The 23,829-nt window shown below is 42.8% G+C and overlaps 2 protein-coding genes and 1 long non-coding RNA gene across 3 annotated transcripts in view; 1 reads left to right on the top strand and 2 right to left on the bottom strand.

Moving 5' to 3' along the window:
- Window positions 1-10,429, bottom strand: part of sparc (secreted protein, acidic, cysteine-rich (osteonectin)) — a 61,754-nt gene extending 51,325 nt beyond the window's left edge. The window contains exon 1 of the mRNA XM_079556275.1: window positions 10,425-10,429. The gene's annotated coding sequence lies outside the window, so the exon portion shown is untranslated. The remainder of the gene's footprint in view (window positions 1-10,424) is intronic.
- LOC306962939 overlaps window positions 1-17,220 on the top strand; it is a 935,443-nt gene extending 918,223 nt beyond the window's left edge. The window contains exon 3 of the long non-coding RNA XR_013792876.1: window positions 17,196-17,220. This is a non-coding gene — a long non-coding RNA (uncharacterized lncRNA). The remainder of the gene's footprint in view (window positions 1-17,195) is intronic.
- On the bottom strand, window positions 3,615-11,153 carry LOC306962875 (cholesterol 24-hydroxylase-like; the record flags this gene model as incomplete). The annotated part of the gene is made up of 15 exons (XM_079556240.1): window positions 11,024-11,153; window positions 10,873-10,953; window positions 10,724-10,805; window positions 10,568-10,641; window positions 8,436-8,522; window positions 8,219-8,357; window positions 8,019-8,129; window positions 7,769-7,931; window positions 7,585-7,650; window positions 6,513-6,585; window positions 6,355-6,439; window positions 4,424-4,534; window positions 4,263-4,351; window positions 4,122-4,188; window positions 3,615-3,761 (listed from the first exon to the last, which is right to left on the bottom strand). Exons 1-15 carry the CDS (start codon window positions 11,137-11,139, stop codon window positions 3,615-3,617), a joined length of 1,491 nt encoding a protein of 496 aa, XP_079412366.1. The 5' UTR covers window positions 11,140-11,153.
- Window positions 17,221-23,829: the final 6,609 nt, after the last annotated feature.

Below are 23,829 nucleotides of genomic sequence, written 5' to 3' on the forward strand. Positions count from 1 at the left end.
ACAAAGGATCAAGTACTTCTGATTTGTATAATACTGTTTCTCAAAATCATCTTGAGGGCCAAAGGTTCTATGCTGGAGGGCCGGATTTGGCCCCCGGGCCTGACGTTGCCTACCCCTGCTGTATGGTATTGTTCAACGGACCCAGCCCTAGTGGGTTTTTCTAATTAAATAAATAGCGATGATAAAGACTGCAGTAAGATGATTGTAGCAAATAGAGTTTAAGTTTAAGACGACAAGCCAGGCATCTGTAATCTATAATTAATTAAATATCGTTCAAAAGTTCTTTTATTTCTGTAATTCAACTTAAACTGTGAAACTAATATATGATAGAGACTCGTGACATGCAAAGTAACATATGTCAAGCATTTTTTTGTTATCATTTTGATGATTATGGCTCCACATTTTTAATTTCTCCAGTTCTGGCTCGTTTTTGTCGCTCTTCTGTTCCTTCTTTGTCCAACTTTTGTGACTTTCTTGTAGCTCAATTTTTGCATTTTCATCACGTTTTAATTGCTCTTTTGTGACTTTTTCCCTTAAGACTTTTGTCACTTTTTGTGGCACTTTCATGGGGGGGGGGGGGGGGGGGGGGGGGTAAAGCCACACTGGGGGAAATCTGCTCGGTTCAGGTGGGGGTTAAGAGGTTAAACTAATGAAACCTTTTGAATAAACTTTGCATTTAAGACTCGTGTGAATCTCTTTGTTTGTCTGTTCTGCACAGTCACAGTTTGGTTTAGTAACTTTAGACCCAGATGTGTTTTAACCTGTCGCTCCCGCCTGAACCGAGTCCAGTTCGGCTTTACCCAAATCCAAAAGCTTCTTGAAAAAAGAACACTGACACTTTATGACACTGCAAAGCGAACACATCGCGTTTAAAAGTGTCACAACAGTAAAGTGAGGAGCCTTTTCTCTCCATCTCCCTCTCAGAGCTACATTATCATTTCATCTTTATTAAGGACACATGATCCATGGTTACATTAAAAATAGAGAATATGGAAATGTATAAAAAAAATACTGCAAATAACTACAGCAACATAGACAGTAAAAAATATATATTAATTCTCTAACTGTAGGTCAGTGACTCCACATTATTTCCATGAGGTGAATCTCACTGAGCTGATCTCAGACACTCCAGAGTCTGGAGAGTGTCCAAGTCGACACATTCACTGATGTATTTATTATATGACAGGGTCATTGACACAGTACAAAACAAGTTTGTAGCTGAAGCTCATTATCAGCTCCAGTCCCTGGTTGGTTTTGCATTTCTTTATTATATAATAGGCTTCCCTCATGAAACCGCCTTAATGTGGGGGAGGGTTTGAGCCCCCGAATGATTCTGGAGCTCTGATGTCGGGGCTTTGTGCCCCTGTAGGGTCTCACAGGGCAAACAGGTCCTATAGGTGACGGGTCAGACACAGAGCAGAAAAAACCCTTATGAGAGACCAACAGGCCCGGTTAATCATGAGGCCGTCCTTCTGTGGACCCACCACCTGCATTTTAAGGTATATTATAGCAAACAATAAACAGTTGCTCTATAATAATGTGTTGGTCTGTTGCCCCCGACCAACACTGGGTTTGTCTTTTTGTCCCTCAGTCCAAATGAGTTCCATCTGCTCCAAACATATTCATTGAACAATAAAGTCATCGCTGCTTATACGTGAGGAACAAATGACGAGAAAAGGTTTTAGAAATATGTCAGTATAATACGTTAAATGACAAGCTGCTCCAGAGTCAGCGTGCTCAAGGCAAACACGTCGAGGAAGATCAACATCAGAGAAAAGACTGAAACATGAACCGAGTGGGAAAAGAAAACAATGGGGGCTGTAAATCACAGGGTTAGCAGCAGTGTTTAAACAATAGACAGACAAAGGGCTTTCTTTTAACCTGTGGGCGTGAAGTCAAATAAATGCATTTGAAGGAAACGCTGCGTTAAAGAAACAGAAGGTAAGATGAAATGACATGATGTTAATGCTTTAAAGGAGGACGCGGTTCACAGCACACACTGCGAACGCGTCGAGGGAAAACGCTGAAACATGAACCACTGAATCCCAGAGCCTTCAGAACAAAAGCGGTAAATGACAGGGTTAGCACAGACAGACTTTGTTTTAACCTGTGGGCGTGAAGTCAAATAAAAGCACTGCAAGGAAACGCAGATAAAGAAACACAATACGCAGATAAAAGCCGTGGAGAAAGGTTCAACCTGTGCTTTCACAACATCCAAGACCTTTGTCAAACATATTCAAAGCATTTCCCCAGCGTTCCCGAAGCCTTTTCTCCCATATGGACCTAAAGCAGGCGATGGAGAGGATGACCAGCATGTTGAGGCCGGTGACCAGTGCAGAGATGAAGCCCAGGACCAGGCTGTTGAGCAGCTGCTGGTCTGCGTCTGGTCTGGGCACACGACACGACCTGTTAGAGTCTGGAAAGCACAGGTCAGACACAGAGTCCATGCCCCGAGGCCGACTGAGGGGAGGGAGGAGCGGGACGGCGATAATATCCTGCTTTACGACTCTCCAGACGCTCCTGAGCTCCCCGCGGAGGGAGGGAGGAGGGAGGAAAGGGGAGAGAGGGGAAAGAGGAGGGAGAGAGAGAGGAAAGAGGAGAGAAGAGAGGCATCAGGATCAACAAACTCTCCATCATCTGTCAGTATAACCACGTCAATCACTTTTAACCTTTGACCTTTACCACAGTGCATTTCCTCAAGGTCGGCTTCACGTGGGCTCGTTACTGTTACACTGTTGTCGATACCAGTACTTAACAAAATACTACAATACTTGTCATATAGAACCAGAAAACAGGATGGATGGATGGATGGATGGATCGTTGCGTATGTGAATAAATCTTTCTTTCCTGCATTAAAAAAAGTTTTATCCTGGATAAACAAAGGTCAAATAAAAAATGTCTTTGAGTCTATCCAGGTTGAATTACAGTGAGTGACTATGTGAGTCCGAGTCCACTGCAGTCTACTGTCTACAGTTTGTTGTAAAACATCTAAAAGTTTTGGCCAAGATCAAAATGTACGGTCAGATATTTTGTGAGGTGCTACCTACTTGGTGTGAAAAGTTTGAGAGTTTCATTCTCTTTTGAGTCACGGCATGAGTGGCACTAGTGTTGAAGAGGCACATCATCATTTACCATATGACAGCACACCAGGCAGAAGAAGACATCGGTGTTGGTCTGTGCACACTTTTACTGGTAAGTATTTTGAATTGTAGTGAATGCAAATTGTCTTCACAGTGACCTCTACTGTATGTGAGTGACACATTACACCAGGAAATCTAAAGCTTCAAATCTAAAGCTTGTTCTGATCAGAAACGTCACAATAATACAGTCAGAAAACACCAGCTTGTGAAACAAAGCAGTAACACCAGTGTGGATCAGTCATTTTTACATTCACAAATGTCACTGAAATTCAAAAGTGCATTTATTCTTTTCTTTGTGATTCACAGGCTGCTTCAGGTGGCATTAAGATACTATTATATGATATCAAACAAACTCTGTGCTAATTTATTTAGAATTTCATATCAAAAGCTCAAGATCAAAATGTAATATGTAGCAGCAGATTGAAAGCAAAGGCTTGTTTAGTGCAACCACGTATTGTCATGATACTATTTTTGTTAATCGGAGTGTCTGTGTTTGATGGTGCACAGGACTCCACTCTTTGGCCTGAGGGTCCCGGTGTCCACAATGCCAAAACTCTGTCCCGGGACAAGGGTGAAGTCAAACCTTTGGATCAGTTTAGCCATCACCACTTTGGCCTCCATCTGTGAACAACCACATACAGAAACATTTACAATCAGAGGCAGATTAAAGGAATATTTCAGCACCGAGTTTATACTTGCCAATATGGACATTCGTAGATTAATGTGTAATTTTTCCCCCCATAAACGTTCTGAGTTCAATAGTAAATAAAAAAAGGTTCTATGACATACACAACCTTATCGTATTTATCTTACAAAGCTCTGATATTAATACAAGTAACAAAACCATTACTTTAAATGTCATGGCATGTGGGAAAGCTGACACAGTCGGGTTTTTCGTGCACGTAAACTAGTCTGCTTCACCACCCACCAATTAAGTGGTTTTTTTTATCGTCCCATAATAGCAAATATTGTTCTTCCTACCTGGGCAAAGTTCAGTCCGAGACACGAGCGCGGTCCAAGTGCAAAGGGGTAGTAGCAGTAGTAGGGCCTGTGCATTGGCAGAACAGGAGTTTCCTTGACATAGCACAACTCTTTCAATTGATTTTTCCCGCTTACACTTACTTGGGAGCATCCGGGTCAAATCTTTCCGGGTCAAATTTGAGTGGGTCTTTGAAGAATTTCTCCATTCTGCTGGATACATAGGAACTAAACTAAATGAATAAAAAAAGAAATAAATGTAATATACATACAGTATATATTTAAATGTATAAATGCTTCACTACCATAGCTGTTACTCCTCCGGGAATGTGGATGCCGTCAATCACGATGTCTTCAGATATATCGCGGTTTGTCCCAGGAGCTGTTGCGTAAAGCCTCAGTGTCTCTTTTAGAACCTGAAAGAAACCAAGGAGTTGAAATGTGCCTAAAAAAGTATAAAGAAAGAAAGAAAATAGGAATTATAGGCCACCCTGGAACCAACACCTTAACGTGGTGGAGGGTTTGAGCACCCGAATGATCCTGGGGGCTATGTTGTCAGGGGCTTCGTACCCCTGGTAGGGTCTCCCAGGGCAAACAGGTCCGAAGTGACGGGTCAGACAAAGAGCGGTTCAGAAGCCCCTTATGAGAGACCAACAGGCCCGGTTAGAACCAGGAGGCCGTCCTTCTGTGGACCCACCACCTGCAGGAGGAGCCATAAGGGGCTGGTGCAATGTGATTAGGGCAATTTCAACAGCTGCCCCCACGACCCGGAAACGGACAAGTGGAAGAAAATGGATGTATGGAATTATAGGCACATAATGGTTTGTAATTAGTATGGGAAAATGCATGCATGTTGCTGAGCAATGTTTGGAAAAATGAAGCCATCCATCCATCCATTTTCTTCCGCTTTATCCGGGGCCGGGTCGCGGGGGCAGCAGTCTCAGCAGAGATGCCCAAACTTCCCGATCCACACACACCTCCTCCAGCTGTTCTGGGGGGACCCCGAGGCGACACCAGGCCAGCTCGGAGACATAGTCCCACCACCGTGTCCTGGGTCTTCCACAAGGCCTTGTCCCACTAGGACATGCCTGGAACACCTCCCGCGGGAGGCGACCAGGAGGCATCCGGAACAGATGCCCGAGCCACATCAGCTGGCTCCTTTCGACGTGGAGGAGCAGCGACTCTACTCCGAGCTCCTCCCGGGTAACTGAGCTCCTCACCCGATCTCGGAGGGTGCGCCCAGCCACCCTGCGAAGGAAACTCATTTCGGCCGCTTGTATTCGCGATCTTGTCCTTTCGGTCATGACCCAAATCTCATGACCACAGGTGAGGGTGGGAACGTAGATCGATCGGTAAATCGAGAGCTTTGCCCTCCGACTCGAAAAATGAAGCCTAGGCGTTAATTCAACCTGGGAGACGATTTTCAGCATCACATACCTCCAGCCAATGATCGCTTCCGAGAGGGCCACACCTCCACCTCAGCCATCAGCGTAAGAGCCGCACCTTCATAGCAGCCAATCATCGCCCTCGGTCCCGCTTTTAAGCCCCAGCAATCATGGTTCGTTCGCTTCCCAGCTGCGCTGCCACCCACCTCCACCCCATCTCCGCCTCTTCCATCCATGGCTTCTACCTGCTGCGGCTTCACGGGTCTTCCACACCACCACCAGTGTCCAGGCTCCGGGGAAGACATCCCTAACTACAAGCTGTTCATCCATACTGACTTTCATACATCGATGTTACCGCCGGGGTCTGATCGCCAAAACTAATATACATGTCAATAAATCTTCCTAATCACCGCTTTCGTCTGTTTGAGTCGATCCAGGTTGAATTGAGGTGCCACAGTACTTTGAAGAGTTACCACTGGAGATTCAAACATGTGCAAATGACTCAACACACAACTCCAGGTCTGTTTTTTTTGGAGAGTCAGCAATGTTTACCACCCTGCCATAATCTTCTGCCCATCCCACGTCTGATTTCTAAGAGTTGTACATGGGTCCTTTGCAATCTCATCTCAAACTGTTCGCCTCCTCAATGTTTAACATGACAAGCATCTCTCTCATGAACAGTTTTTGGCTCCGTCTTCCTGCTTGTTTAAATCAGCTGACCAGACACGTCCCAGCAACATTACGTGGCAACCTCTGAGGGAGGCCACAGAAGATCTAACGAACCTAATTGGACAATTGTTCCAGAACTGACCCTGAATGGGACAAAATAAATGAGAAAATACATTTCTTACCTGTGAAAGATACGTCAGGTTTCCCAAATCGTCATAACTAACGTCCCTCTTCATTCCTATAACGTCATCGATCTCCTGCCTCAGCCTTTGGAAGATAAAGAAATATACCTGCTATATTTCATTGTCTTCTAGGTTTTACTTGTAAATGTTCATCTTACCTTTTCAGTACATCGGGATGACGTCCCAGTTCCATGATGCAAAAGGCAAGTTGATTAGCTGTAGTCTCTTGGCCTACACAATTTGAAAGATTGTTATTATTTTACAATAACTTTATTTTATTTTTTTTTAAGTTTCTCTCTAAAGGTTAAGGTAAGGTTAAAGTGTACTTTATTGTCCCCGTGGGGAAATCTGTCCTCTGCACTTGACCCATCCTTCGATGCCGCTGGGGCAACATGTAAGGATGTGGAGCCGGGCAAATGATCAAAATCACCTGACTGGAGAATTCAGCTATTGTACATGTTTTTAGTTGTAGGGGAAACCAGAGTACTCAGAGGAAACCTAAGTAGACATGGGGAGAACTCCACACAGAAAGGCCCCATCCAGGCGAGAATTTAACCCGGGACCTTTTTGAGTTGTGGCACCAGCACAAACCACTGGACCACTGCCACCCCTTCATGCGATTTTAGCCATTCCAAAGTAAAGTATAGGCATTCATATGATATATTGTACCTCTACCACCATGGAGCTGGAGCACTCATTTTTCTGATAAATATAAGTATTTTTCTTTGAACCCAGAGTAGGTTAGAAAGAGCTCCTTCACAACTTTTGGAGCAAACATGACATCTGTTCAGACGCTTTGTTTTCTCTACAGGGGCAGCGCGGACGAGTCTGGCACTTCCTTTTTTTTTTTCTTATGACAGAAATAATGAAAAGGCTGTTTTACAAATTCAAATCAGAGGACGTTGAGCACTTCCGTTCCACTCTGACGACACAACTGAGCAGGTCAGTCGTTGATGAGCAGAGGGCGGAGCAGCTATTTAGAGAGCAGGATTCAGGAGGGTTGCAGAGAACTGCGTGAATGAAGTCAAGAACCACTGTGGGGGTGTTTTTGATAAGGAAATAGCATAAAAACATGGTCAAAAGATCAACAATTGTGTGATTTTGCATGAAATAGGACCTTTAATGTTGTTTAGATTGTTTGTATGTGCTTTACACGTGATAGAAATGACAATAATACAATAATATAATATGTGTAATAAAATAAGTATTATTACAAAAACATTTTCCCACCTGCAATGAAGAAAGTGACAAAGTTGTCTATCATGACCTCTTCATCTTCTTTGGTCATGCTTTCCTCTGGAATAACAACATGGTGTACTAATGTGCTTGTCTATATCAGGAGTCAAGAAAATAAACTGGCTGATAAAGGCCACCTCATCAGTCTCACAGTCGTCAGTGGCCTTAGTGTTCTCACCTTGTCCGGCTGATTTGATGATTTGTGTGAGAATGTCTTTGGGCACGTTTTCTCCATTTTGCATGGCTTTTTTCCTCTCATTGATCCACTGAGCTCCAGTTGTGCGCAGCAGCCGACAGGCTTCTCTCACCTCTTTAATGAAAGCTCTGTTCTTTGGATTGTACTGAAAAACACACATATTTTAATTAAGCCACATTGAGCCAAAGCTGATGTGACGCTGTGAACAAGCACAAATCATCAAACAGAATACCTCAAAAAATATGTCTCTTGCATGTTTTACAAGTCCAAGCAAAACTGCCTCAATGGCTCTTGGGAAAGGAGAACTCTTGTTCAGGAGGTCCAATTCAACACCAAATGCCACCTGACACAAATAACAAAATCAGCATTTAAATCAACATTTGTTGCACACTTGTTGCATAATAAACAATCCGTATGTGATTTGACTCATGCCTTCGCAATAACATCCATGGTGACACAGTTGACCAGTTTGAGCATGGACGCTTCAGTCTGGTTTTCAGCCTCCTCTGACAGTTTGTCCATCAGTTTCTCTGCTCTCTCGTTGAATGTGCCCATCAGACCTCTCAGGAACCTGTATTCACAGATTAATGGTGAAACCAACAGCAACTCCACTATTTGAGTGAAGTTGTAGAAATATTGAAGTCCTTACAAGCTGCTGAAGGCGGGGTCCATGATGCGTCGTTGTTTGTACCAAAGGTCGTGGTCAATTACTGTCACCAGCCCATTTCCCAAAAACCTTTGCATGAAGGCCAAGGGCAAGGGTAAGTTTATTTTTTAAAGTACATTTTAAAACAGACAGCACTGCGGCAAAGTGCTTTCCACAATCAAGAAACATTAGAAACATCACTAAATGTGTAACGTCACTAAAAACAATGAAGCAGGAATGAAATAGGAATGATAGAAACAATGTTAAGAAATATAGCATTTTAAAAGGCCTAGAATAATTACAAAACCTGTAGGAATGACACATAACTCAGCACACATTAAAAGCCAAACTGTTTTCAACATAGATTTAAAACTCTACAGAGGAGGCAGCTCTGATGGTCAGAGAGAGAGACGTCCTCCTTATATGATTTAACATATGATCATGTGTTTTTGGCCCACAAACACACAGAGAGGTCGTCATTGGTCATCTTGAAGCTCTTTCACTGACACCCAAAAGTCAAGTTAGAAATCTCGGGGGACTCAGACCTGAATTTGAACAGTCATATTAAGTCTATTACCACCTAAAAAACATTGCCAAAATAAAAAACATAAGTGTCCAAACCAGACTTGGAGAGACTAATTCATGCTTTTGTCTCTCGCCGGTTAGACTATTGTAACGGCCTGTTCACTGGCCTCTCTAAACGAGCTGCTAGACGACTGCAGTTCATCCAAAATGCTGCTGCTCGAGTCCTGATCAAAAGCAGGAAATACGACCACATTAGTCCAGTGCTCCGGTCTCTGCACTGGCTTCCTGTCACTCAGAGAATAGAGTTTAAAACAGCCCTCCTTGTGTACAAGTCCCTTCATTGTCAAGCACCAAAGTACATCTGACATGTTACAGCCGTATGAACCACCTCGGGCCCTGAGAACTTCAGGGAGTGGCCTCCTGGTGGTTCCCAGAGTCACCACCAAACACAGTCTGGAACAGCCTCAATGAGGATCTGAGACAGGCCTCAACCCTGAACATGTTTAAGTCCAGGCTGAAAGGACCTTTTTACTGCAGCCTGTGGAGAGTGAAACTTTTTTTGATTTTTTTATGTAATTGTAACTAATGATTTGTTTTGTTTGTGTGTCTAAGGGGAACGACCTGGAGAACCGGTCAGTCATCATAGACTTTGTGGATTGGTGTGAGCGCAACCACCTGTGCTTGAACATCAGTAAGACGAAGATGGTGATCGACTTCAGGAGGAAGCCACTACCGCACACACCGCTGAACATCCAGGGGGAGGACATTGAGGAGGTGGACAGTTTCAAGTACCTGGGTGTTCACCTCAACAATAAACTGGACTGGTCCCACAACACCAACGCCCTGTACAAGAAGGGCCAAAGTCGCCTCCACCTTTTGAGGAGACTGAGGTTGTTCGGAGTGAGCAGGCCTCTGCTCTCCACTACGCTTCCGTGTGCTGGGCCCCGGGCCGCACAGAGCGGGACAAGAACAGACTGAACAAGCTGGTCAGGAGGGCCAGCTCCGTCCTGGGCTGCCCCCTGGACTCTGTGGAGGAGGTGAGGGACAGGAGGGTGTTAGCCAAGCTCACCTCCATCATGGACAACACCTCCCACCCACTGCACGGGACTGTAGAAGAGCTGAGCAGCTCTCTCAGTGGCAGACTGAGACACCCTCAGTGCAGGACGGAGCGCTACCGCAAAGCCTTCATCCCCACTGCTGTCAGACTGTGCAATAAGACTGTGAAGTAACGCCGACTGTAACAAGTGAATTTCTCCTTTGTGAGATCAATAAAGGTTTATCTTATCTTATCTTATCTTTTCTTGATTTTCATAGTGTTTTTCATGCTTTTATTGTGTTTTTAATGCTTTTTATTCTATTTTTACTATGCTTGGTGTTACTGTGAGGCACATTGTACATGAAATGTGCCATACAAATACACTTGCCTGGCCTTGCCATGAAAATATGTGCTATCCACCTTCGCTTTGATAAGTTTTCCACAGACGCCTATTGGAGTTTTATCATGTGAAAAAGCTACAGTGAACGCACATATGCGCTCTTTTCAATGTCTCCCATCATTCCCTATTGAATGTTAAATCAAACAGCCTAAACATGCAGGAGGAATGTTGTACCTTTCTCCAAACAGATTAAAAATTCTCTTATGGAATTGTTTGTCTTTGGGGTACTTCGGAGACATGAGGATTTCCTAAAACACAGCACAGTTTATAAACAAGCATGCACATGAATGATTGACACATGCCCCAGTCCAGTCCTCCAGTCCAGCTCACCTTTGTCGCTTCTGGACACGTGACAGAAATAATCACAGTGTGTAGAAAGTTCAGCCTGTACACGGGCCCGTACTTCTCTGACCTGGAGATAATGATGTAGTTTAAGGGCATTATTTACCTTTTAAATGAGATATATAGACTGTGCTTACCACTCTATAAATTGATCAAAGATGAGCTTGTCATCATTCTTTGTCAGCTTCAAAAAAGTTCCAAGATGCCCGAAGATAAAGCTACAACAACACATACTTGTTTTCTTTGTTTTGGCCTGTGTGTGAGTTTGTTTTGCCTCATTTCTCTCACCTGTCTCGTGGTGGTCCCGGGATGTGATCATACTTCATGTGCACGTGTTTCATGTACGCGCAATAACCCAAAAACGCCCCAAAAAGCAAAAGGAGCAAGAAGTAAAACACGGGCATTGACCATCCCACCAGCACGCTGACCACCGCCATCCTGGGTCAGAGTGAATTAGAACGCGGAAACGCAAGGGAGTAGGATAAGGGTCAGGGTGAGGTCGGTGTCCCGTGATCTGTCCTGTCAACTGATGGTCTGAAGAGGGCACCAAACTATAAAATATACGTGTTCCTGATATCACCAAGTAACTAAGAGTCCTGGATCAATGTGAAAGTTGTTTGTCCAGGACCATGGTTAGGGTCAGGGTGATTGGCTGGCGGTAGCATTTGTCCAGGGCAAAGAACTTAACAATGATCCTGGACTCTTAATTACTTGGTTATATCAAATTGATCAAAAAAAGCTTAATTGACCTTTGAATCCTCGACCCCCTGCTGACTCTTCTGTCTGACAGTTCTTATTGTTATGGTTTTCTGTGGATCTAAATGTTTCACTGTTGTTTAAAAGGGTCACTTGGTAGTTCAGTGTAATATGTGAACAGCTATGGATACCAAAATAGGCCATGTGGTGTAAATAGGAATGTGACAAAGTAGGGTTTGTCCCATTATGTAGCCTATTTTGGTTACTTTGGCTTATTTGTCTCATTTGCACTATACACCAGCCAACAATTAACCCTAACCCAAGTTAATAAATTGTATTTTGACAGAATATTGCAGTGATGAAAATGACGTGGTTTCATATCCAGAACTGTAAGTGTTTGTTTGTATAGGGTCTGTATTGGTTTCATGGTGGTGTGGTTGGCCTGGGACCAGCTGCTGAGGCAGGAAGTCAAGAAGATCATTGAATGCATAAACATTTTGGCTGCTCGGGTGGACGTTGAGTTTCTGATAAATCGAAAATTGGCTAAATTAAATTTTACTTTCTTGACAGTTTTGGTGACATGAGAATTAAAGTTGAGTTTGGAGTCGATGAGAATACCCAGATACTTATATTCTGTAACTATTTGAAGTTTTTCACCAGATATTACAATGTCCGGATTTGCAGTGGAGTTGGTACATACCGACTGTCTTGGAGACATTTAACTGAAGGCTACTCTGATATAGCCATTAGTGTTTGTGAGTTTCGTTGCCACTGCTGTTTTTGAAGGCCCATGTATGTATAGAACTGCATCGTCTGCGTACATTTGGATATTTACTTCTGGGCACACAAGTGGTAGGTCATTAATACACATGCAGAACAGAAGAGGGCCCAGGATTGACCCTTGGGGCACTCCAGTGGACAAATGAAGGGGTTCAGACTGAGAGCTGCCAATGCGGACAGTTTGTGATCGGTGGCAAAGATAAGATGTACCCACTTTCTCGCATTATCTGAAAAGTTGAAACTAGAAAGCTTGGAGAGTAAGATCTTATGGTTAACAGTGTCAAAAGCTTTCCTGAGATCTAAACAACTCCAACAACGCTGTTCTTGTCAAGCAATGACTTAATTTTTTCAATGAGAAAGCAGTTAGCTGTCTCTGTGGAATGGTTAGGCCTAAATCCAAATTGTAGTGGATGGAGGGAAAAGACCGTGTTGTTGAGGTGATCTCTGATCTGTTGGGAAACCCACTTTTCCAGAACCTTTGACATTACTGGCAAGATACTAATAGGTCTGTCATTGGAAATAATGTGTCTGTCTCCAGATTTAAATATTGGGGAAACAATGGCTGACTTCCACACATTTGGAAATTCCCCCTTGGAGATGGACTGATTTATCATTTTTGAGATGGGAGTAATTAGTGATGAGCCTAGATCTTTCAGCATTGTGGTATCCATTCCAAACACATCTTTAGCTTTGGATGTGTTACGTGACCTGATTAAGGCTTCGATATTTCCTTCAGAGGCACTGGAAAACACAAGGCTGGGACAATGAAACTGAACACATTGTTTTGTCGATCTGTGAAAAACGCATTGCAATAGCAGAGTCAACAAAATAGTTGTTAAATGCCGTGGAAACAACAGCTGGATCAGAGATACGTTTTCCATCTCATAAAAGTTCAACAGGTTTTCTTTCTTTGTGGTTCTGTCCCATCAGTTTTTTTAATTGATCCCAGATCAACTTTGAATTGCCCCCTGCTTTGCTTATTATACTAAGAAAAAAGTCAGCCCTTGACTTTCTCAACATAGATGTTACTTTGTTCCTCAGCATTGTAAAATGGCGTTTATCATGACAGTTTTGATTTATTAGCCTTTTTTTTACAAGATCACGTTCTTTCAATACTTCCAGGATTTCAGCATTAATCCATGGAAGTCATGAAATAAACCTTTGGGCCTCATAAAAGTGTATAAAGTTTCTGTTGTGTGTTCAGTCGGCAAATGGCCGAAGAATAAGCGGCAGAGCTGGTTTTTCCAATAGGGAAACTGTGCAAGTTGCTTAGGGCCCCCACAGCCGCAAGGGCCCCACATCTCAAACTATTGTTTCACTGGTCTCAAAGAGGAGTTGAATCCACAGGGTTCTCACGTGTACAGTTACTTACAGTAACTCTGGTTCTCTGCATGTGCACAGTGGAATTGGGCGACTCACAGGCTATTTCTTAGCGGTCAGGCTGAAATAACCGTCAGGTGCAGGTTTCAGTTAGTTTTAAATCAGCGGTTCCCAAACTGTGGGTCAGGGACCAGAGGGGAGAGAAGGTGAATGCTTGAATGAATGCTTTATTGCATCTTATTTATGGTTTTAAATGATTTTGTTTTAAATTATTTGATCTTTTTTTGAATGACTAGTTTGGTTTCATTTGATTATGATTATTATTATTATGTATATTTATTTTTCTCATGTTGCCGATCTTATGTGCAGCACTGTGGAAACACTTGTATATAGAATGTGCTATATAAATAAAGTGGATTGGATTGGACCATTTGTCATTTACTATTTTAAAAAGTTGGGAGGTCGACTAGTCTCGTCCTAAATCTCAGTCTGACAGTGTCTTAGTGGTTAGTGGTTCTCACACAGGGGGCGGGGCCTGAATTGAGGTCGTTATGTTCCCCTCCTGCCCTGACCTACTACACAGTGGAACCGTTTTTGACCGTAAATGGATTCGCCCTTCGTCTAATAACCATGGGACGTGCACTGTAGGGCCCCGTCTGGATTTTTGTTTAGGGCCCCAGAAGGGCCAGCACTGGCTCTGATAAGCGGGATCATGTTTAGAACGCTGGCCATTACCAGGAAAATAAGAACCTTCAGGGCAAATATATTTATATATTATAATGACCGGCGTTCTATACGTTATCCCTCACATCAGCACAGACTCTGCGTCGGGTTCTTTTCCGAGTCCGTGCTGAAAGTTTATGTGATGTTACTTGAATGAGAGAGAAGTGCACAGACGTTTTCAGGGGCAGATGCTCAAGCAAGACAAAAGGCACAAGGCCCACTCACATTCAGACCATTTTATAGCACCACCAAACAGAACCGCTAAAGTTACTGACTTCTTACCGCTTTGGATTATTAAGGGGAAAGGAAACGAAAGGAAACGTTCATAAAGTTATCGAATTTACAGTTTACTTTACTCCTGCGTCTTAGACGGGCTGTACCACGAACACATGTTGGCTCAGTAGGGCAAATATCCAAGAACAATAAAAGAAATAACACTTAATATTGGGGAGAAAACAAAACTGGTCTTGGGAAAGGAACTTAAAGGGAAAAACACAAACATACAAAATGTCCTGAAGGATTTATAGAAACATTAAATACACTGTACAATAATGCAAGTCTATGTAAATGTGATCATGTCATTTTCAGGGGTTTTAACTTAAAGCATTTCTCATTATTATTATTAGTGTTTCCCTTTTTAACTTAAAGGGATATTTCAGGTAGTTAGACACAGGGCCTCATTTCCTCGTTATCCAGAGTGTTGCTGATTTCTGGAGATTTTTTTATTTATTTATTTTTATTCAAGAGTTTCGTGGCGCTAGGCTAATGCAAGGCTAGTGCATGTCTATGGTATCAGCTAGCCTGCATTAAAAACAGTGTGACCCGCTCCACAGAGCACCTGAGGCAAATCATAACACCAGACTAACCATATAAATGTCTGTGTCCATTTAAAATACCTTATATTTGAGCAGCATCAGCTTCGTGGTTGTATAAGCTACGCAGCGGCGGAGTGATCTGCTAGAAAATAGTCCCTCAAAATGCGATCATTCATGTGATGCAGGTCAGTTATATTCCGAACATGATTCTATGGACACAGACATTTATATGGTTAGTCTGGTGTTATCAGTGATTTGCCTCAGGTGCTCTGTGGAGCGGGTCACACTGTTTTTAATGCAGGCTAGCTGATACCATAGACATGCACTAGCCTTGCACTAGCCTAGCGCCATTAAACTCTTCAAATATAAGAACTGCATGAATTACAAAAAAAAATTCTCCAGAAATCAACAACACTCTGGATAACGAGGAAATGAGGCCCTATGTCAAAAATCCTGAAATATCCCTTTAATACCACCAACCTAAACCGAATGCATTCTGTCCTTTTTGGCTATGCAACCTGTGTAACACCTCATTTGAAAGCTAAGACCCGCAAAACTGATCTTTTTCCTTGCATTGTTGCTGTGTTGTGTCACCTTTTTATGTTTTTTATGTTTTTTAATTTTTAGTCATTTTTTTGTTAAGTTTTTCTCAGATTTTATTTTTTATTTTTGGTCACTTGTTGTTTGACTTTTTGTCACATTTTTGTCACATCTTTGTTGAATTTTTGTCAAATTTTTCTCATTTTTTTTGTCGCGTTTACATCTTTGTTTTCTTCTCATTTCTTTGTGGCTGTTTTTGGTGCTTTTTTCCCCAAGAAGCTTTTCGATTAGGGTAACGCCAAACTGGAGAAAATGTGCTCGGTTCAGGTGGGAGTTAAAGGGTTAATACATATGAACGTTTTAACCTGAGATTATATTTAACATTTCAACCTTTTCACCTTTGAACAGTGCATTAGCTCTCACAGAACTGCACTGTACTTTAAACATTACACTGCAGGTCACGACTACTGTAAAACACTAATTCATGAAGGATTCTGGGAAACATTTCAGTTCAGCACAGTCCACTTAAATGATCATTCTGAAGTGGGTGATAATCTGTAATAAGAGAAACAAAGAAGTGAGAAAAGTTTAGAAAAGTTTCGGTTACGGCAGCCTGAGAGTCGCTGCCCCCGGTGGCGCCGCCGTGTCACTGACGTCCCGTTGAGAGTTTTCTGTTTACATGTTTCTACAGCGGCTGAACCAAACAAGGCCTAATTTACACCTTTGGAAAGTGTGAACGACTAAAGCGAATAATGAGGGAACTGTAACTAAGCAGCGCCTCTGAAGCCACTGATGCAAGTCCGGTCACATGACACACTGTGACAACGCTCAGGATACTTGACTTTAGAGGTTTAAATGATTCATCACTTCAATTTCAGATTTGACTCATAATTCTAAAGGTTGTGATTATTTAGGTTATTCATTGAAAAGTTTTAACTGTCTTACCATTTTCTAACGCTCTGCCTCGCTATTTTAGTTCCTCTTAACTCCCGCCTGAACCGAGAGGATCTTTTTCCTCACGTCATCACTCATTTTTGTAACTTTTTTATCAAATTTTGGTCACATTTTTGTCATTTTTTGGTCAATTTCTTGTGACATTTTTGTGACATTTTTGCCACTTTTTCATACATTTTTCGTCACTTTTTTGTCAATGTTTTCTCACTTTTTTGTCACATTTTCATCATTGTTTTCGTCTCAGTTTTGTTGCAATTTTCACAGCTTTTTTCCAGAAGCTTTTGGATTGGGGTAAAGCCAAACTGGAGAACATGTGCTCGGTTCAGGTGGGAGTTAAGGGGTTAAAAAAATGAAATAAAGGGCAAGAAATGGAGCAAAATCCAACCACAGTGCAAATAGTAGTTCATTATAAATATTTGTTTGTTAGATCCCTGTACTTTGCTGAGTGCTGACCTTTGACCTGCTCCGTTACAAGAGAAACTGAAGCAAAGTTTCCCCGTCATGCAGTCATTGCACTGGTTTATTACAAACTAGTGGTGGGACTCCAGTTAAATATGGCCTTTGTAATTAATTAATCGCACTAAAAGGAACAGGCCACCTTTTTTACACACTGAGATCTGTTCTTACCTGAGCTTAGACGAGTTCATGTGTACCTGTCTGGTCCTCAGTCACGTAAACACAGACGGCGTTAGCATTTAGCCTCTATCGCTCCAAACCAGGTAAAGATAGAAGCTACCGAGCTCTTCCACGTTTTCCCGATTTAAATATGGTTACGTGAAGTGTTACACTACAAAGTATAATTACACAAAATTAAACAATGTGGATTTTCTAAGCGGATAAAAGGGGGAACTATATTGTAAGGCGTAATAATACCAGGAGTAGTTTGACGTCCAAGCAGTAATATCTTCACTTTACTGTAGGCTGCAGCGGTGAATTAGCTGCTCTAACAGTGATTTGTAAGTTTTCTTTTTTTACTAATAAATAATAATAATAATAATGCATTGGTTTTATATAGCGCTTTTCTGGACACTCAAAGACGCTTTACATTGCACTATTCATTCACTCCATACCCGGTGGTGGTAAGCTACTATTGTAGCCACAGCTGCCCTGGGGTGGACTGACAGAAGCGAGGCAACCAGTCTGCGCCATCGGCCATCGCCATGCGCTGTTTACAACAGACATGTCTGCTTTTGACATTCTTCAGACCACATTTATTGATTTTATGTTTTAAACAGAAGAATCGAATCGAAAATCGAGATCGATCAATATGGGAAAAACAATCGTGATAAATTTTTTTCCATAAAGCCTTAATATACTTTAAAGGGAGGTATTATGCAAAATGGACTTTTTCAAGCTTTCCATCATGTTATTCTGTCACTCCCTCATTAAAAACATGCCTGAAGTGTTGCCTTGGCACATTCACGTATTTCTGAGTAATCTGTAAAAACTCTGATGGCGGCCATTTTAGGGATAGGTTTGCCTGAGTCCTCCTAGGAACGCCCCCACCTCCTGGAGACGCCTCCGAGCCGAGTAACCAACCACTGCTCCTCAGCAGAACCCCCTCCCCACTGATGCCACAGACAGCGTGTGGAGGGGGCGTGTCTAAAGGCTCAGAGGTTCTTAAAGAGACAGAGGCCTATTTCAAGACATTCACTACAGCCATTTTGAGAGAGACATTTTATACAAGGCAGTGATTCTAATTTACTGCATTTACAGACCAACAGAAGGTTTGTCATCATTGTAGTGTGATATAGACTGGTGCTATGGGGCTGAAAAAAGCCGAACACCCCCTCTTTAATAAAAACACGGATATTATTTTGTGAAAACATTACAATAAAGATCAAAACAATAACTCACATGCAACAGTAAATGATCTTTGCACAATATCATCCATGGTCTTGTAGCCTGTGTGGAGTATGAGAGCTGGAACACTTGACCCTGATCCTGATCCCGGCTCCTGCACAGATACAGTCCAGTCTGTGTGTCCTTAATGCAGTCTCTGGTGGCGTTTCAGATTACACTTTAATGTATAACATTTTCCACACTGCTCACAGCTGTACCTCTTATTCTCACGGTTGGCTTCAATGTGCTTTTTGAGATGACTTAACATTTTGAATGCTGTCCCACACTGGCCACAGACGTGAGGACGTTCTGTGGAGTGAGAGATTCCATGTCTTTCTAACTGACTCCGAGTTGTAAATCTTTTCCCGCATGTTTCACAAGTCGTGTCCCGAGTGCAGACGCTTGAGTTGCTGTAAGGTGAATTTACAGCTGAAGCTTTTCTCACACTCATCACAGGGGAAGGTCCTTTCACTGTGTGTGAGTTTGTGTGTTTTTAAATGCGACGCCTGTCCAAATGTTTTCCCGCACTCGTGGCAGCGGTGGTTTCGTTCTTTTGTGTGAACCACAGTGTGACGTTTTAAAGTTCCCCTTTTGTTGAAATGACTTCCCACACTGGTCACATGAAAACGGCCTCTCTCCTGTGTGAATCCTCATGTGGTCAGTGAGAGTTTGGTTTGTATTAAAGTCCTTCCCACACTGGTCACAGGGGTGGCGTTTCTCTGCAGAGGCTCCTTTAGCTTTGAGGACGGCGTCTGCCTGTCAAAACAAACACAATGATAAGACTTCCTCCCACTGTGTAAAGAATGGATTATGTGTGGAGAAAAACCTCATATTAAAATCGAGAAGCTAACTGGCTAAATGCAGAGTGTCGGCTTCATAACAATCAGCTGAGACATGGAAACATATTCTCGCTGCTTTCTGTCGTGTTGAAAGGTCAAAGGTCACATCGGAGCAGAGCGCGCATGGGTTTGGATATTCTCACGAAGGACCGAGAGAGAGGCGGTGCAGGAGGTTCGAGGCTACGAGCTCACGGACCGGGCGGCGCCTGCAGCAGCTTCAAAAACGTCGACGCTACGACACAAACTTGTAAATATTGTCCCGTTCACCCACTGTTTCTCAAACATTACGTTAAAATTGAGCAAATGCTAAATAACAAGCTCCGATCTACATTTGTATTAGTGTGACGAGAGCCAGACGACGCTCTGAATAAGTCGTCTCCTCTCAGACTTTTATGCAAAAGTTTGAACACATTTCTGTTGCTAAATTTCATGTTCCGTGACTCAGGTTTAGTTTAGATCCATTTATCCTGAAATCTCACGTTTCCAAACATAAATAATCTGCAGCTCATACATAGGCTGTGTACCTTTCGGTAACACTTTACATTCCGGGCCGGTAAGTCCTTGGTCCTTACAGTGTTACTCACAGTGGTACTTATGGTGGTACTTACAGTGGTAATTCTAGGTACTTATTGTGGTACTTAAAGGATACTATAGTGAGAATTACAAGTTATGTACTTCTAGATACAGTGGTGACTCTTAGTAATGAAGGTTGTACTTCTTGTTTTCCCTAATGCTGCTTTATGTTGTTTTATAGTCACACAATCCTAGAAATTACTTCTGTATGTAGAAGTACCACATTTACTACTTATGAATTGCTGCTGTAGTATTCTTGAATTACCAGTAAGTATCATAGATCACTGTAACTACTAGAAACTGTCACTTAAAGTACCAAAGTAAATAGAAGTACAACCTTCATTACTAAGAGTTACCGCTGTATCTCTTAGTAATGAGAGATACTGTGGTAACTCTGTGTCTCCCTAACCCTAATGACTAGTAATTATGACTTTTAGTACCACAATAATAACCTAGTAATGATCCTGTAATTACTGCTGTAAGTACCACAGACTTACCGGCCCGTAATGTAAAGTGTTACCTAACTTTCTTTAAAAATGCTTATAATGAAGGTTCACTGTAAACATCGTCAGCTGCCAATTAAGGAGACATCGCCCAACCCTAGTATTTACCATAATCATGAGACCACATGAAAGCAGCACAAATGACGGACAGTGTGATTCCAACGCTCGGAGTCCGGCTGAAACAGGTCGGAATGGCTGTGGTGTGAAACTACTCTCGCTTAGACGCCTCTTTTATAATGAAGAAACAATGAATCTGCACTGATGTTTGGATCACTGCTCTGACGAAGCACAAACCGATCTACTTTAAGGCATCAGGATCGGCTAAGCCTCTTCCCGTCTTTCCCTTCACGCTGCATGTTAAATATATAGTAATGGAGCGTCTGGTTTTGAAGGTAAAGACTGCATTAAGGGCACACAGACTGGATTGTGTCTGTGCAGGAGCCGGGATCAGGATCAGGGAATCACAAACATATCACAGGAATAAACGTCTCTCTTTTATTATATTTCTACTCCACGACAAGACCCTGCAGGTGAAACTTTTTGTTCTCTTAAAGCAGGGGGTCAAACTCATTTAGGGTCGTGGCCGAGGTTCAGCTCCCACGGCGGGTCACGTCCCGCATATAACAGAGAAAATGTTTCAAATAAATGAATAATAATGAGCTGTGATTTGACTGTAGCTTCATTAATAACAACGGTTACACTTGTGTTGCACTTTACAAGCCTGGGTCACAAGTTCCTCAAAGTGCCACATAGTCATCATTCATTCACTCCACACTCGCTGGTGGTAAGCTGTTATTGAAGCCACAGCCGCCCTGGGCCAGACTGTCCATGTACCACGTGACTACAATGTGTTCATATCCTGAGCTGTTATTATGTCAGTGCCCTCTGCTGGACACGAGTGGAACTCTTTCCTTTTCTTAAATTTAAGGCCCCCTAGTGGCTAGAATGAGCATAACCCCCGCCTGAACCGAGAGAATCTTTTTCCTCACGTCATTAGATTTTTTTTTTCCATCATTTTTTTGTTGGAACTTATTTTTGTAACTCTTTTGTCATTTTTTTTGTCATTTTTTGTCACATTTTTGTAATTTTTTTGTCACATTTTGTCACATTTTTGTCACATTTCCATCATTGTTTTCGTCTCAGTTCTGTTGCAATTTTCACAGCTTTTTCCCAGAAGCTTTTGCACTGGGGTAAAGCCAAACTGGAGAAAATGTGCTCGGTTCAGGTGGGAGTTAAGGGGTTAAAGATTCATAACTCCGCACAGGAATAATAATAATAATAGATTTCATTTATAACGCACTTTCCATTCAAAGGAATCTCAAAGTGCTACATTTAAAAACACAATGAGCTCGAGACTTACATTTTTTTTTACATACTCTGGAATTTATGCTCTACAGGGCGGGGGCCAGATTAGGGCCGTATGTTTGACACCCCTGTTTTAAAGGGATATTTCACGATTTTTGACATAGGGCCTCATTTCCTGGTTATCCAGAGTGTTGCTGATTTCTGGAGATATTTTTTTAATTATTATTCATGCTGTCCTTATATTTGAAGAGTTTAACGGTGCAAGGCTAGTGCTAGGCTAGTGCAAGGCTAGTGCTAGGCTAGTGCAAGGCTAGTGCTAGGCTAGTGCTAGGCTAGTGCTAGGCTAATGCTAGGCTAGTGCATGTCTATGGGAACTAGTAGCCGGCATTAAAAACAGTGTGACCCGCTCCACAGAGCCCCTGAGTCAAATCACTTATAACACCAGACTAACCATATAAACGTCTGTGTCCATAGAATGATTTTAACCATTTTGCATTTAAAAGAACTTATATTTGAGCAGCATCAGCTTAAGCTACGCGGCGGCGGAGTGATCTGCTAGAAAACAGTCCCTCAAAATGCGGTAATTCATGTGATACAAGGTCAGTAATATGTCTCTGTATCTTTATCTTTTATTTATATTTTCATAATTCAGCATTTGTCAAAGTGATGGAATATCCCTCCGCTGCTACGAACATGACCATATATGGGCAATTCCAAAGATGCCCGGTCACATGTTTCCTGCCTGTTGCTTAGAAACGATTCCTGTCATTTGATTGGCCGACAGCGTTCTATTGTATGACATCATATTCTAAACAGCCTTGTCACAGCGCTCAGATCCGCACATTAATCATTCAGAGGCCACACCCACGGTCGACGCTCGGACAAAGCTTGCTCTGAATCGCCACAGCTTAAGCCTGACAATGGCGGACGGCGCGGAAGACGTTTCTCTTCGAGCAGAGAAACTCTTGATCGCTGATATAGTTTCAACTATACAGAGCCGTCTCGGAGCGGATGCGGATGAGCGACTTCGCCAGCTCAAATCAGTGAACACGTTCCTCAAAGAAGATGATCACGTGTGGGAAGTGAGGGCAGAAGAGCCGTGTGCGCCGCTGGGACAGACAGATGTTTCAGGGAGGCGTGAGGAGGCGAACCAGGCCGTCGGAACAGCGGAGAGCAGTGAATCACAAACACACTGTGCCGATCTACAAAACAAGGTCAACAAGCTACAAGGTAACAAAGCAGTTAAGCAGCAAACGAAGGGAAATCTGACAAGCAAACTGCAGGACCTCACAGCCAACGAAGACACCGTCCATAGCCTGACAGAAGAGATCCGTGTCCTGAAGGCCCGGTGCACAGCTCTGGACAAGGAAAATGAAGAGATCGCCGATCAAATCCAGCGTAAAAATAAACTAACCCAAAACTGCCTCGACTTGGAAGCGGAGAGAGACTCCGTTCGTCAGGAAGTCGACGTCAAACAAAAACGCGTCGCTGAGCTCAAAGAGAGGGCACCGACAGAAGAGCAGGCGCTAGACCAGAGGGATCACGAAAACCAACTGAGAGATGATCTCGAGGCAGCGAAAACCTGCGGAAGAGCTTTAGATGAGGAGGAAGACCGCCTTCAATCTGAGCTGCTCCAACAAGACGATGTCAAGCGTCAGTGTGAAGACAAGGAAGCTGAAATCAAGAGCCTTCACAATGAACTCGAAGCGCGACAGGAAGCGATTACCCAGATGATCAGCAAAGCCGTTCAGGGCTCGTACATGGATCTCAAACACATTCAGTTAGTGGAAACCAAAGAGGTCAAGAAAAGCGAAATAAAGGAAATGGAGACGTATCTGAAGAAGTATGACAAGATATGGGAGGAGTACATGACGCAGTTACCGATGTACGAGGAAGAGATCCGTGAAGATGAAGACATGAGAAAAGAAAATGACGCAATTGAGCGGAAAACTGCTCACTTAAAGCGAGAAATAAGAAATGCCAAAGCAAAAGAAGATAGCTACAAAGCCACTATCAATGGCGGCGCTGGACTGAAAGCTAAGAACAAAAAACTGCTCAAGGAACAGCAAGTTCTTGAAAAGCAACTTCTGAAACTTCAACTCGTGGAGCAGACACATGAGAAGCAGCAAAAGGCGACTGATGCTTCGAGCCAAGAGAACCGTCGCCTACACGAAGAGGTCGCTTCACTGGAGGAGAAGGTCACA

The sequence above is a fragment of the Gobius niger genome (assembly GCF_951799975.1).
Source record: "Gobius niger genome assembly, chromosome: 5".
In the NCBI taxonomy this organism is placed as follows: domain Eukaryota; kingdom Metazoa; phylum Chordata; class Actinopteri; order Gobiiformes; family Gobiidae; genus Gobius; species Gobius niger.